The following is a 14636-nucleotide window of genomic DNA, read 5'->3' as shown; positions in this document are numbered from 1 at the left end:
CATGCATGCTTTCCATTTCTCATTATAGCTTCGCCGGCGCCATCTTTTCCTCGTATTGCTCATTTCATACATCTCTTCTTTCTAGAGTCTGATCTGAAGACTGCTCTCTCGACAAAGACTCTGTTTTTGAAGCTCATGAAGACCATCCCATTGGTAGTGTCGCTCGTCACATTACCGAGAGACCTTGTTAGGGGGGTTTCCCTCATTATAATGGCACCTCTGTTCTCCGTCTGTGGGAGGTCTCCCACCGGCCGTGATAAAGGCTGAAGAAGTGACTTGCTTCTTTCCATCGTCATACCTCAAGGCTTAGCAGTGGGCGCCAGCGTCGAAGGTACGGTGGTGATCTCATCGGTGGCGTTATGCACACTGGTGGTCTCCAAGCTGACGACCTTCTCAATGACAAGTGGGGTTTTTTGAGCCAGTGCGGATTCCGAAGATTCGACAACCACAACCGCGCCATGATCAGACTCAGGTGCAGCTGAATTTCCAGACTTCTTCCTCTTCACCAACGCAGCTGCCTTTTGGCGAAAGTCCTGGAACTTGTCGGAGAACTTGTCGGAATCCCAATACAAGTAAATGGTCATGATGACCATGCCGACTGTGATGAGTAAGAATAGCGGGTTGTCGAACATCTTGTAGATGAAGAAGCCRATACCGGTGAATACGGCTCCGAACCAGACGACCAAGTGGCCTACGAGAAAGGTCCGCTGTAAAAAGGTTTGATGTCTGGAATGCTTGTCAGTCAACACATTCATGGGATTTCCACTCGTAGCAACTCACTTCTTCCGCTCGGTCGCGGATCGAGCGCCCGTTCCCCACCCTGTAGAATTCAGAGTAACGAGTGCCCACAGCTTTGTCGGGAGTAGTCCGAAAAAGTGAATGAATCCATAAAAGGCAAACAACAGCAGCCATAGATCAAATTCAATCACCAATGCGACCAGTGACTTCACAAACGCCAGCCCAAAGATGGTTATGAGCCAGACCAGGGGACGCATCTTGTGTCCGGCTTGTGGGTCGAAAAGGAGGTGAAAGCAGGTGGTGAGGAGGAAGAACGGGTAGAGGGTGTGAATTGTCATCTCGAGTAGCATCCATGGGTGGTGGTAGGCAAAACTCTTTGGGAACCAAAAGGCTTCACGGAAGAATGACTTTGTCCATCGTGTTTGCTGAGCGATCCATCGGACAAAAGTCTTTGGGGACTCACTGTCACACCATGTTCGGTGAGTGTAGCGCGTTTGAAGGCCGTGTCCGAGAATCTGGTTAGTGAGATGGCGATCGTCACCAAAAGTTGTGTGCTTTCCACCAAATGTTTGAAGGTTCCAAGGTCCTAGGATAGTGTCGAGGTCGCAAGCGCGATACAGGGCGATAGGCCCGGAGAGGCAACTAACACATCCCCAGATCGACTGACAAGCTCTTTCAATGTTGAATGCGAACCAATATCTTGTCGAACACAATCTGGTAAGGAGATTGTCTGCACGGTTCCAGATCTTCACGCCGGCTGTGATACCGCCGATTTGAGGGCCGGAATGCATCAGTACCATCATTTCGTCGAGTGCATTTGCTTCCATGATTGTGTCGGAATCGGTCGTGAAGATGGCGTCTCGAGTGCGAATGACGTACCTATGTTGTATGTTAGCGATTGCTCCAACATCGAAGAGGAATTCAGAAGCTGGCGTGGGCTGTTGTAGGAGCTTCTGCTTGCGGCTTGCTTACATGTTAAAGGCAAATGCCGTGAACAAGGCCGTGCGCTTGTGTCCATGAGGTTGACTGAAACAAACAGCATTGAGAGTACTGATGTTCCACTTCTGGTCCCACTCCAAAACCTGTGCGATGATAGCGTGTCTTGCGATTGACAGGGCTGTTTCGTGTCCTGGTCGGAATCGGCCAGTAAACCAATCACAATACTTCTTCACACGAGATCGGGTATCCTCGGGTATGTTGGCCATATATGTGTCAAAGTGGARTGTTGAAAGTAGTATCGGCAGGTGTATCAATGGAGCCTTGCGGGAGTCCGTGCCGTAGGACTGGAATTCGTCGACAAAGGCCTCGGCCATGTCAAGATCGGGCTGCTCATTGCCATCCACGACGCCAATAATGCACTTTGGGGTCAAAGTTTGCACCTGTAGGGTACGAAGGCATTGTCTCCACGCCTGATCATCCTCGCGATACCCAACAATGCCAATCGAAATTTCGCTTCCAGGGTTCATGATTCCGTTTCCACTTCTCGACTTGTCTCCCTTTTCGCACTCGTCTACCGTCTCGACCGCCGATGTTCTGTTCATCGCCTGCTTGGCGATACGGTTGACGTCGTAGCGATTCCAAAGTGCCGAAGYGACCTGGAAGAAGTACTCGCCAAGGACGATTATCCCGTACAGTCCGATGGAGGTGACGCCGAGATCGAATACACTCAGACTCATGGCATAGCCGGTGATGAGGGCGGCAATCAAGCCGAATGCCAGCACGACATTGAACGTCAATTTCCATGGGTTCACTCGAATGGGTTTGCGTGCTGGGCAGTTGAACACTTCGCTGGCTTCGAAAATGGCGGGTTCGCCGGGCCTGGCTTGTAGTGGGTTTCTTGCGGTCGAGTCGTCGCAAGTGCCGAACAGATCAGATGGCTGTCGCTTGTGGTCGCCGAGATGGCATGGTTTTGGTTGTTCAAGCTCAAAGTCGGCAGAAGAGCAATCGCTTGTGTATGCATGGCTGTCCCGGTCCTTCTCCGACCTTGACTTTTTCGTTGCAGCACTGAGTGCTGGCGATGGTGGAGTTGCTGGACGAGATGGCGAGACAACAGTTGACGATATGCATGAGGGAGCGTTTGATGCGTTTGAGCCTGCTGGCCGGTGTACCAGATGGACTGGTCGCCCGGCGGAAGGTATCATCCGCACCACTTCGGCCACACCAACTGGATCAGAAGCGGGTTCATTGTTGAGAGAGAGACTGGAGCGAGCAGCCCGGATGGACGGCATGATGACAATCAAAGGGGGATGATCGAAGCGAGAGTGGGCGATGCGGCTGCAACAGCATCGAGGATGATACTTATTAGATACAGCTCATACCTGCTCGAAGCGGTCTAAGGCCCAAGCCTCATCTTGCTTCGTTTGGATGCGGCTTGAGAAGTCTCGTCCTCCGCTTAACGGGCGTCCAGACTTGCCTTGCCAGCACATGCAAAGCACAGATGCAGCCATAGCCAAGAGCCGGACCACGGATATGAGCGATTCGATCAGTCCACTGCATGTCGCAGGCTCCCAGCCATGCGGCTGCTCGGGAGCTCGCCGAACTGATGTGGCTGCGCTTGCGATGTGACTGTAGTGCTGGCTACACTTACACCGATGCAGGGATAAGACTCTAACACTAGGGTGATATGCCACATGGCATCTCCACTTGAGGCGTGGCTTTCGGCAGAGACCTGGACGCCTTGGCACATCAATGTCGGCAGCCCGTGTATTCCTTCTTGTGAAAACTGCACACTTGCCAATTTGGGAACGTGTGCAAGTCCAAAAGCTTACGGATCCAGAAGGCGCATGATCGGCAATGTCGATGCTTTGATGCATGAATTGGGCAGACTTATGTGAGCAAAGAGGTAAACTTTCACACGTGTTCGAGGCGTTCAATTCTTGACACTGCGAGTAAGGGCAAGGCGCCTCGACATCGGAGACTCCGCGTGAAGTTTCGACTCGTGCGAACCTCCCTGTTAGTATCAGACGCAGGAGACCTCTTGCCCGAGAGCGAGACGAGGTGTAGCGAGAGCGTCGTGCGAGTCAAATTGCCAGAAGGGTATTCCGGCGTGGTAAAATGATGTATTCATCCAGACACGTCGTCCCGTGTCTTGCTTCTGGAGAACACCAGGACTGAATCACACGGTGCATCTTCAATGTTGGAGCTGGCTCCTGGGAGGCTAAAGTATGCTCGTTACGAGTGTCATCAACATGGCATTGACCGCACGAGGTGAGCGTCAGTCTGATCACAATTGTGAATGCAGAATATTGCAGTGCTCATCAGACCGAAGGTTTCAAGCGTTACGCTCGACCTGCTAGTAAGCGCTACGCGAAGACTGTCATAGCTCAGCCCAGACCAGATCGTGAGGAGTCCTTGTATGCTGGTGATGAGTGAACATCCCTATCGCGTTCGGGATGCGGGAAGCCAATGTCGCGATTCCGTGAAGACTCAAAGCACGCGATCGAGACTGCTGTGCAGGAAGGAACATTACCCGAGGGAGATCTTTACAATTGTTGCCTTGATGCGACATACTTTTCAGGCTAGCGCCGGGTCCATGCTCGCTGCACTCTCGCAACGGACAACCATTGCATGCAGATGGGGTACTTTCGCCCATTGCTTGTTATGCAGGCTCGGAGGCATCGAAACCTTGGAGATGTGGAGATTCTGTTCCCGAAGAGAAAGTGCACTCCGAGACTGAGGCTCAGGCTCCTCCAGAAAAGCATTGAAGCCTTCCAAGACCACGGCAAAAGGTGAACAATCCAGTTCTGCAATTCGCCACGAGCTTCGAAGCGCTGAACAGCAGCGCACATCATCCATTCAAGGCTGAAGACCAGGCAGGGGTACTGACAGCACCTGCAGTGTCTTGATGGCACCACATCTTCACAGCGTCCCCGCACCTCTGGCAGGCAGATCGCTTCAGCCCACGAAGAAGATCTTGGCCATCATCTCAAGCTCGCCTCCAAGGTTCAGACGAGCTCAACCCCAGTGCCTGCTGAATGGTAGCACGCACGTGAGACCATGCAGCATGGCGCTGCCCCAAACACGGATAAGCATCGCAATGTCGCAGATGTGATATGCTTCCAAGAGTAGCCGTGAACATCCCGTTACTGTCGGCATTCCTGATGGCGATTCACGTCTAGACCCGCCAGCGTGCTCGCGTGTCGAATGAACCGGGAAGACTTTTCGCTAGTCAGGTAGGTATGTATCTTCGTACCTCGTCAAATTTTCGCCCAGCCGCGGGTGTGAGATCCCTGGAAGTTTGAACAACTCTACTGCGAACTCTATTCCAACGGTCAGACGCCACCAAATCGACAACACGACCACTCCTGCTTCTGGATTCCCAATACCTGCTGCATGCAGTGCCGGAACTATGCCGAATTGACGACACGGCAGACCTCGTGGGCAAGCGAAAGTCGACCAGATGCAGCACAAGCCGAGCGCCCGAATGTCTGCAGATGTTCCAGAAGATGGCTTCTCCTGCCCACTCCGATGGCGGCCTCCACGGGCGAGGAAGACTCTTCGACATCCCAGGCGCTATATGGAGCTCACGTTACTGTTTGCCACGTTGCGTATGCAAGTCGACCCGGCCGTGAGTAGCGTTAGGAACCGAAACCGGTCAAGATCACTACAAAACGTGGCCGCAAGCGTTCGCCGGCTTCAACTTCCTGGCGAGAAAAGTACATGATCTTCTTCGGGCGATTAAAAGCTTTGCCAGTAGCAAAAGGCCAGAGCGCCAAGGTCGGCGCCAAGGAGAGCAGACAAGCACGACTTGTTAGCCCAACAAGGTCGAGTCGCTGCACAACAACGTTCGAAACTACTTTGCTCGATAACAGCCACTTGTACGGGAGAGATTCGATTACTTGCTCGTCTCACGGGTCTAGGCACTCTGCACATCGTGTCCAGTCTGTCCGTGCTGCAGTCTTTTTCGGTCGACGCATCGAGAATGTGTGCATCGCTGAAACCCCTATCTTCCACCCTCCTCGTGCTACGTACCTTTTGAGTTGCCGCAAGGGAATGGAATGCATGGTCTCCACTACGGCACTGCCGACACCACGCACGTGGCCTCAGCTCCTACAGTCGGGCCCCTGCCTGGCGGAAGCAACATCACACGAGCAGTGGACTGACAACGGCCTTCCCGCGCCTTCAGTTCGAACCGAGCTAAAGACGCCATCGTCATGGCTTTTGAAACTTCGCATGGCGAGGCCCATGGAGGTTCAATGGTCTTTGATCCACTACTCGCAGATCGCACAAGCCCACATTCAGGTTTTGGTGTAGAGTGTGCGGATATGCGAGCCTCGAGCACGCTATGGCGTAAGGCTGACTGTAGTGCTTTGCATTGATCAAGCACCCAGCACGGCGGATAGAAGATATGAGGCAACCGATGGCTTGCAAGATCATGCAAGCCCTTCAGCCTTCGGGCAATTCACAATTCGAGCAGTGGTGTGAGTCAAACAGCTCTTATATCTTTCAGTCATTGTCCCGTTCTACAGTCGGAAAAGCATTCAATTCTTCCTCTTTTACCTTCCGCATCAAGTCTGTACTCTGACGACCACAATAATGATGGCATCTCTCACCAGCAGAACGGTTGTAGAGCTCCAAGCTCCGAGGAAGAAGTCTCTGTCTTGGGTGCCATTGGAAGCCCCCGATTCACCGCCACTTACGCCCCCAGAGATCGTGGTGACACGACCAGAGCAAGCACAATACTTCGATCAGCGTATCTTTGCTCCCTCGCCGACGCCCGGCAGCCCTACTGTAGCAGTCATTGGTACTGGCTATGTTGGTCTGCACCTCGTCGAAGCATTCTCTACCGCATACGATGTCATCGCCTTTGACGTGTCGGAGAAGCGAGTACAAGAGATCAAGAACACCGTCGCCAGCAACGTGACCTGCGTATCGGATCCCAGCCGACTCACCGATGCCACTCACTTTCTGATCTCCGTCAGCACAATTCTGAATCAATCACAACGTTCCATCGATATATCTTGCATCAAGAAAGCGATCGAGACAATAACAAAATACGCACGACCCGGATCGACCGTCATCATCGAAAGCTCGGTCGCTGTCGGCATGACGCGGGAGCTCCTTGAGCCACTCATGCACAGCAAGTCCCTACTCTGTGGCATGTCTCCCGAGCGTGTCGACCCCGGCCGGGTATCTCCAACATACGAAACCATCCCCAAGATCATCTCCGGTCTAAACGAGGAGTCGTTGCAATCCATCTCGGACTTGTACTCTCGAGTCTTCCAAAATATCGTTCCCGTCTCCAAACCCGAAGTGGCAGAAATGACCAAGCTCTACGAAAACTGCCAACGCATGATGTGCATCGCATATGTCAACGAAATGGCCGATGCCTGCCGCACTCTCTCCGAAACATTATCCCACAAGAGTACGACGAACGTAGACATCAACATTGACCCCTGGGAGGTCGCCAATGCTGCAGGCACAAAACCATTCGGCTACCAACCATACACACCATCTCTTGGTGTCGGAGGACATTGTATCCCCGTCAACCCTTACTATCTCCTCTCCAATGCCGAATTCCCACTTCTGGAGGCATGTGCCAAGCGCATGGAAGACCGCCCCGCACGAATCGGAGATCGCATCATGTCAACTCTGAGCTCCAAGACGAACAGCAGACCCAGCATCCTCATCGTCGGGCTGGGTTTCAAGCGTGGACAATCTGTCCTGTCGCATTCGCCTGGTAAAGCGCTGGCTGTGCATCTCCTCGCTACATATGATGTGTATGTTGAATTTGCGGATCCTTTGGTGGAGCAGAGCGCCGTGTCTTTTGTGCCTCGCTTTGATGATGCTTCTTGGTCGGCCGAGACGCTGGAGCGCTTTGATGCGATTGTCGTGGCTGTGGATCAGCCTGGGTATGATTATGATGTGCTTGATCAGGTGCAACGGAGTGGGACTACACATGTTGAGTGGTTCTGTCGGCGTTGAGTGACGGTTGGAAGCCTCTTTTCCCTAGTAACGGATGAATGGCGTTTATAGATATCAATGCATGCTCTTTTTACTTTCACACCATGGATTGTTCCACATGCTTGAGAAATGATTGAGCTGTACGTCCATATACGTCGTTCAAATTGTGGGCCCGGTAGACCCAAGCTGAGTTTGTCTACTATCTAAATCTACTGACCATTACGTGTCGAAACCACAAAACACATGAGATAATTTCCAAGCACGCTGGATATATGCTCCCCTCTGGCAGATATTGATCGTCGTTGGAACAAGTCGTCAAACAAATCTCTCTACCCCAACCCTAACCCTATACTTCTTTTTTGTCCAACGCAGACTCCAGGCAGCCGGACAGGCCTCGAGCATTATGCTTTCCATCCCTGTTCCAACATTCCTCGACCCATCTTTCAAACTCCATTGATTACGATCGTGTTGAGCGCGATTTTGTGATTGGGCCAGGACGGCTCCTCGGCCATGTTGTGAAAATGGGTGTTGATCCCTCACAACCACCACCACCAGCGACTCGGATAATGGACTCTACGACCGCCGTTGCACCAGCATTGACTGGTGTTCCAGCATTGGACGCCTCGCGACTTCATTTCTCCAACGATAGGGACGGAACAGGTGGCGCAGATGAGGGGGAGAGTGGCAGGGTGATGGAGAAGATGTCATGATGAGCGATGGGTGGGACGAGAACACCGACGAGGCAGATGATTGAGATGGCATCTTTCCATCTCACGAAGCGGCCGCAGAGCATCTTTGGAAAGAGCGGTAGGTGAAGAGATAGCGGATACCCCGACTATCCCCTTCAACGAAAAAGAAGGGGGCGAAAGTACAACTATATCTTGCACGTTGTGGTTCAGAGCAGTCAATTGGCCTCTCGGAGTGGGATCTTCTCTGGTCGCCATCCTCTCCACGAACACCTTCGTAAATGAGCCGAAGAGACCGAAACAAGCCACGACAGATTCCTTGCCGCGTGCACTCGAAGCCCAATCGGCCTGGGTTGACTCAAAGGAGAACTGGATACGTGCTCCGGATGTCGTCCATGATACACATGTATTGCAGCAGCATCCGCAAATCGACACTGGACACGGCGAGAAATCGGCCCGGGAGCGATTCCGATCGCTACAATGTTGATACAGCGAGCTGGACTACATGCAACTGGTCGCGTATGGCGACTGGCTCTTTCGCCTTAGAAAGGCGTCCTCCATCCAAAACCGGGCCATTTCCACCGACGACTACCGTCCTATTGACAACGAGACGGCGCTTCTCACTTATTACGGACGAGCATCGCGCCGTCCACGTCCTCGGTGTGGGAATGATTTCACTCCAACGTAACGCACTTTCCGGTGCCTCGCAGTCCATCCAGCCGGGCGTCTTGCACACTCCCGCTGCGAGATTCAACGGCTCATTCATTCCGCGATGGGGGCGCCTTGGATGCGCCTTCCAGTCAGCACAACATGGATCCTTTGCTTCTTCGTCGTGTACGGAGAAACGTCACTGATCCACGCCACTGACTGCTACGGGCAAATGCGGTCGTGCATGGTCGAGGATACTGCTGATCGGGCACGTCTTGATCTATTTTTTCTTGACAGACATAAACCGTCCTCGGCCGCCAAGCCGATTCCTCGAAGTGCCTCAGCAGCGCTCTCATTTGAATTGTCTGTCGTGAAGACACAGCAACTCGGACATTGGAAAGAGGAGACCTACAMTAGCCGCGGCACTGCCGCCATGTTGTGGCCACTCCGAGCCGAATACTGCCCTGATATATCAAGGAAGGTGTGCGGTACGACATATTTCTCGCTTGACCCGCCAACTGGCAACCAAGTCGGCTATTGCTCTAACCCCGCTCTGCCATGTGCTGCCCACGGGGTTACACATGAGCTTGGCGTTGCATATCTTTCCCCCCAAGCAGTAAGTGATCTACCTCTCTCGCGAGAGATACACGCGAGCGGCAAGACGATTCCGCAGAGAAGAGGCATCAAATGCGGAACAAGGCATTGTGGTAGGTAGTACCGACTCGCGAGATGCGCATGTCGCTTCGTTGGTACCGGTTAAGAAGTCAAGTCCCTCTCTTTCCATCTTCGTCGTCTTTTTCTACCTCTCCCTCCTCTGGTTAGACTTGTATTGGAATGGCTTCTGATAAAAGCTCCTCCGTGCATGGTGCGGAAGAGGTACATTCTCTCACTGCCCCCAAAGAGAAACTACCACTGACGGTAACAAGAAACACGTAGAACATGCACTCCACGACGGCGGAAAGGATGGAGGTCTCAACGTCGCCGCCGTGCTGCAAGATGTCGAATCTACGGAACCTCYCCGAGAGTCTCCAGAGATCCGCAGGGTTGTGCGCAAAATCGATCTTCGCCTTCTTCCCGTCCTAGCCACCATCTACTCCTTTGCCCTCATCGATAGAGTCAACCTGCCGAATGCACGCATCGCAGGCATGAACGAGGATCTTGGTCTCTCGATCGGGAACAGATATACTCTGCTGTCCATGATGTTCTTTGTACCATACATTCTCTTTCAATTCCCTGCGAATATCGCGATCCGAAAGATTGGAGCGGGAATCTGGTTGCCTGGGCTTGCATCTGCCTGGGGTGCGGTGACTTTGGGAATGGGATTCACCAAGAGTTGGACGGTGTTGTTGGGATGTAGAGTGCTTTTGGGGGTACTGGAGGCTGGGTGAGTAGATAAATGCACGCGTCGATGGCAAACGCCGGCTAATCTTGAAAGGTTCTACCCTGGCTGCGTATTCCTGCTTTCCTGCTGGTATGTGAGATTTGAAGTGCAGAAAAGGTTCAGTGCCTTCTACTTGCTGGCTTTGCTCTCTTCGGGCTTTTCGAATATTCTTGCATGGGGACTCAGTCAGATGGATGGGGTTGGAGGACTGAGAGGCTGGAGATGGATGTGAGTGTAACTGTGCATATCGAAGGTGGAAGGCTTGCTGACGATTTGGCAGCTTTATCATGCAAGGAATCATCACTGTTGTCCTCGCTGGAGTGGGCTTCGTCTTCATCGTGGGCTTCCCCGATCAAGCGACCCAWCCTGGTTTGATCATCAGGAAGCCGTTCATGACGGTTGAGGAGTCGGCCATCGTGCTCGCACGCATCGACCGAGATCGTGGAGATGCYGTCGTCGACAAGCTAACGAAGCAGAATGTTCTGAAGTACCTTGGAGATTGGAAGGTTGGTCTTCCGTATCTTGAAATCACAATTTTCTTATCTAATTAATGATCCATCAGCTTTGGGAATGGGCCTGGCTCTACCTCCTCAACAACACAGTAACCTACTCCTTTGCCTTCTTCCTCCCCATCATCCTCAAGAACGAAATGGGCTACACAACAGCCATGTCGCAAATCCTCTCTTTCCCACCTTATGTCGCGGCAGCGCCTTGGATGCTCTTCACGGCTTGGTTCGCGGATCGCTATCATAAGCGGGGCTTGGTACTGATCTGGAACTGTGGTGCGGCGATTGTGGGTGTTGCTATGATGGGCTTTGCGTATGATAATCCCGCGGCGAGGTACGCGGGTGTGTATCTGGGAGTTTGTGGGGCGAATTCCAACGTGCCGACTATTTTGTCGTGAGTATTGCTACAATGGATGGATGGTGGAGATGTGCTTGTTCACTGACCGGGTGGGATAGGTATATGCATAATAATATTGTCGGGCAGATGAAGAGGTCAGTGGCGAGTGCGCTGCTCATTGGAGGTGGTGCGGTCGGGTGAGTCTCATTGCATCATATTGAGTGTTGACGACGACCTTGCTGATGAGATTCTACAGCGGCATCGCTGCCTCCAACATCTTCAGACAGCAGGACGCTCCTCGATATGTACCAGCTATGATTGCGGTGATTGCCACTCAAGCCCTCACTATCTTGCACGTCTTGAAGAACTTTTACGTTTATTCGAGGAAGAATCGCAAGGCTGATCGTGGGGAGACTGTTGTGGAGGGACAGCAGGGTTTTAGGTATACGCTTTAGGTATGGAGATGGCATAAGGGAGGGTTGGTGACGTTCAAGACTGCGGACCTGCGAAGGAGTCTACACACCGCGACGGTTCATCAATACAGGACCGCTATGCAGAACGGAGAATGACCCCTTTGATCGAGGAACTCGGACTTGAAACCAACGCGGCTGAAACGATGCATCTGCTATGACCTGGAATCCAAGGTTTGCCGGCTCTGGGTCCGAACCTCCAAAACAACGTCAGCTGCTCGCTGAAGAGCGTTGTAGTTGTCACAACGTACTGCAGGATTCCTCGCTTGTATCTTCAGTTCGTCTCTGGGTATCCGTCCTTGGAGTCGAGATATTTTAAATGGGGGTCAATCCTCACTCGCTCATATTCACTTACCATCAGTCGCTGTTAGTCACAATTACTCATATCTACTCATCTTGACCCAGAGGAGGAGTGTGGAAAAACGTACCCGGCGTCCCCACAGTGGGCCACACTAGTATGCGATCTCTCGACGCCCATTCGTGTTTACAGGAATCCTTCGCAGCAATAGCTTCAATCTCGGAAGCTTAGGGCTTGGGAGGCGTCTTAGGGCTCGTCTCAAGTGTTCATCTGAAGCCGAACTGCATTCACTTGGCAAGCAGACCCATAATACAAGCTACATTCAGACATTCCATTGGMTAGAAGGTGCACGTTCATACCACATAAATCCTCCCGGGATGTTGGAGAAGGCAGCCAAGCCTTGTGATCGAACTGCCAAGGCGGTCAAGGCGTTTGATCGTACGTCGGTCGCGAGGAGGTTCTGTAGGCAGCAGTCCACGGTCGTTGGGATTGCAGAAAGACCTCTATTCCACACAACATGGCAATACAATGATTTCACTCGTGCGCAAGGTCCTCTTGTGTGCGGTGTTCCTACTGAGCCTTGTATGGTATGGCTCCACGCACTTCTACCGCGACCCGGGGAGCGTCTTCTTCGACAAAACAAGGGCCTTTGAACAACGTTACTCGACATATCGCATGGCTGAGGTTCGGCAGCTGATTCACGATTTGAAAGACAATTCTGGTCAACAGATTCGTCGAGAAGTTCCCGGGACAAATGCAAGCCTTTGTGTTACATCAAGCTCAGTGAGCAGGAAAGGCTCAAGTTATCTGGAGGTTCGAAAGTTGTGATCTCTCCACGGCTCTGGAACTGGCTGACATGCTCAGACTACCATGGTCAGTCTTCTACACGGCTTGACAGGAGCAGAGAGGAAGGACTTGTACATCAATATCTTGAACGCCGAGATCAACCCTAGTGATCACCCTAGTTGGAACGAAGCCTGGCTCCACGACGCCGTCGATCGTTTCGAAACATATTCTTTCAGTGGACCGGAGGAAGAGGAGTACATCAAAGGGCTTTCGCAGAAGGGAGCGTACGCGGAGAAAGGCATATATGATTACACGACAGCACTGCGAGGATGTCTGGATAGTGGGACTCCATACATTGCTTTTGTTGAAGACGACGTTTTGTTCGCCGATGGCTGGATGATGCAAGCGTTGTCTGCTCTCGGCAGGATACCAGCTTTGGACAACGAGCACCGGCAATGGCTGTTCATGCGGCTCTTCAACCAAGAACGATCTATGGGATGGGCTGGGAAAGGAATTGGCGAAAATCACGAATATCTCATCATCTTGGGAATCGCATCTGGGGTTCTGCTTGCCAGTATCGTGCTACGACAGAGATGGCGCTGGACACGGCGGTATTTGGATTTGGAAACGCTGTTCGTCATCGTCACGATTCTCATTCCAGGTCTGGTCATCCTTTTCTATCAATGCGGGAAAGCATCGCTTCTGCCACGTTCTCCGGGGGTATTTGATGAGCCGTTTGGCTGCTGTTCTCAGGCTTTGATCTTCCCAAGAGAAAGTATTCCTTTGATCATTGAGTACATGCAAGAACAAAAGAGAGGGCAGTTTGATCTGATGTTAGATCAACTCGCCGCTGAGGTTGGATATAGTAGGTATGCAATGTATCCGGTCCAGGCTCAGCATATCGGTGAGTAGATTTTGGAACGCTTTTTTTCTGCATCTGGTTGCGTGCTAATATTTCAAGGCCTGGAGTCCGCGCGAATGACGGAGCGTGATGAGGCTCAAGCCATTTGGAGTATGGCTTTTGAGGATTTGAAGCCAAATGTGCTGAAGACTGAGCATCTACGCCTCGCAAGGCTTAGGTATGGTAGCAGCGAACTATTCGACGGGACTTCTAGTAATCTCCCCTGAGAGCGCGGGTCAACAAAGCCCATCAACAAAGCCTCGAGGAAGTTTTCTTTCTTTACAACACCACAACGGTGTCGATTTCCAAGGAACAAAGCCAGCAAGCATTGTTCGAAGATACCCATTACAACGAAACATTTGACAAAGCACGTATTTATCGCTTTGAAGACAGAACATGGGCATTGTCAGAGACCAAAGAAGCATCATCTCGAGCCACCTCGCTCTCAACATATAAGCATTCCCCAACATCCTCTTCTCTCATGCATACTCATTCCGCATCGATCAAAAGACTACCGCACTATAATTCAAACAAACGAGATCTATCCATCAAACTCAATCACCATCTCTCTCTACAACAAACAACACACGACGAGCTCTATCCAATCACCTCACTCTCACAACTCAACCATGTTCGCCAACTGCTACCGCTTTGTGATGGACACCTCCGCCAAATGCGGCCGCTTCGTCTGTGGCAACTGCCTTAGAGAAATCAACAAATGCAGATGCAGCAGCTCTGTCTAGAGCGGTGTCTCTCCCTCACGTAGGAGGTACATCATCTCCGTCTCCTAAGCCCGAAGGTCYGTGACTTTTTTGGGCGAGAAAGGTTGATGATCGTTTGAATATCTGTATTGGTAAGTCAGTTAGTCATCTCTTTTGCTATGCGTATCTACATATAAAATGAATTCAAATATATTCGCGCATACTTTCTCCTTTTTCCTCCTTTCGCTTCTTTTAAATTCATGAACGGGTCGCTCGCCGAT

At 51.8% G+C, this 14636-nt stretch overlaps 4 protein-coding genes; 3 read left to right on the top strand and 1 right to left on the bottom strand.

The window, feature by feature from the left end:
• Window positions 1-299: 299 nt before the first annotated feature.
• On the bottom strand, window positions 300-2966 carry RCC_08672 (uncharacterized protein; the record flags this gene model as incomplete). XM_023773920.1 has 3 exons in its annotated part: window positions 300-726; window positions 781-1617; window positions 1711-2966. 3 exons carry the CDS (start codon window positions 2964-2966, stop codon window positions 300-302), a joined length of 2520 nt encoding a protein of 839 aa, XP_023629688.1.
• Window positions 2967-6276: 3310 nt separating this feature from the next.
• Window positions 6277-7662, top strand: RCC_08671 (related to UDP-N-acetyl-D-mannosamine 6-dehydrogenase; the record flags this gene model as incomplete). Its single annotated transcript, XM_023773919.1, has 1 exon — window positions 6277-7662. One exon carries the CDS (start codon window positions 6277-6279, stop codon window positions 7660-7662), a length of 1386 nt encoding a protein of 461 aa, XP_023629687.1.
• A 2147-nt stretch (window positions 7663-9809) lies between these two features.
• RCC_08670 (related to permease of the major facilitator superfamily) lies at window positions 9810-11654 on the top strand (the record flags this gene model as incomplete). XM_023773918.1 has 7 exons in its annotated part: window positions 9810-9851; window positions 9902-10359; window positions 10411-10584; window positions 10637-10862; window positions 10919-11256; window positions 11319-11396; window positions 11456-11654. The coding sequence occupies 7 exons, from the start codon at window positions 9810-9812 to the stop codon at window positions 11652-11654; spliced, it is 1515 nt and encodes a 504-aa protein (XP_023629686.1).
• Window positions 11655-12495: 841 nt separating this feature from the next.
• RCC_08669 (uncharacterized protein) lies at window positions 12496-13881 on the top strand (the record flags this gene model as incomplete). XM_023773917.1 has 3 exons in its annotated part: window positions 12496-12780; window positions 12832-13657; window positions 13715-13881. 3 exons carry the CDS (start codon window positions 12496-12498, stop codon window positions 13879-13881), a joined length of 1278 nt encoding a protein of 425 aa, XP_023629685.1.
• Between the last annotated feature and the right edge of the window lie 755 nt (window positions 13882-14636).

Source organism: Ramularia collo-cygni, assembly GCF_900074925.1.
Source record: "Ramularia collo-cygni strain URUG2 genome assembly, contig: RCC_scaffold15, whole genome shotgun sequence".
NCBI classification, from domain to species: domain Eukaryota; kingdom Fungi; phylum Ascomycota; class Dothideomycetes; order Mycosphaerellales; family Mycosphaerellaceae; genus Ramularia; species Ramularia collo-cygni.
This window is presented reverse-complemented; position numbering and strand designations above follow the sequence as displayed.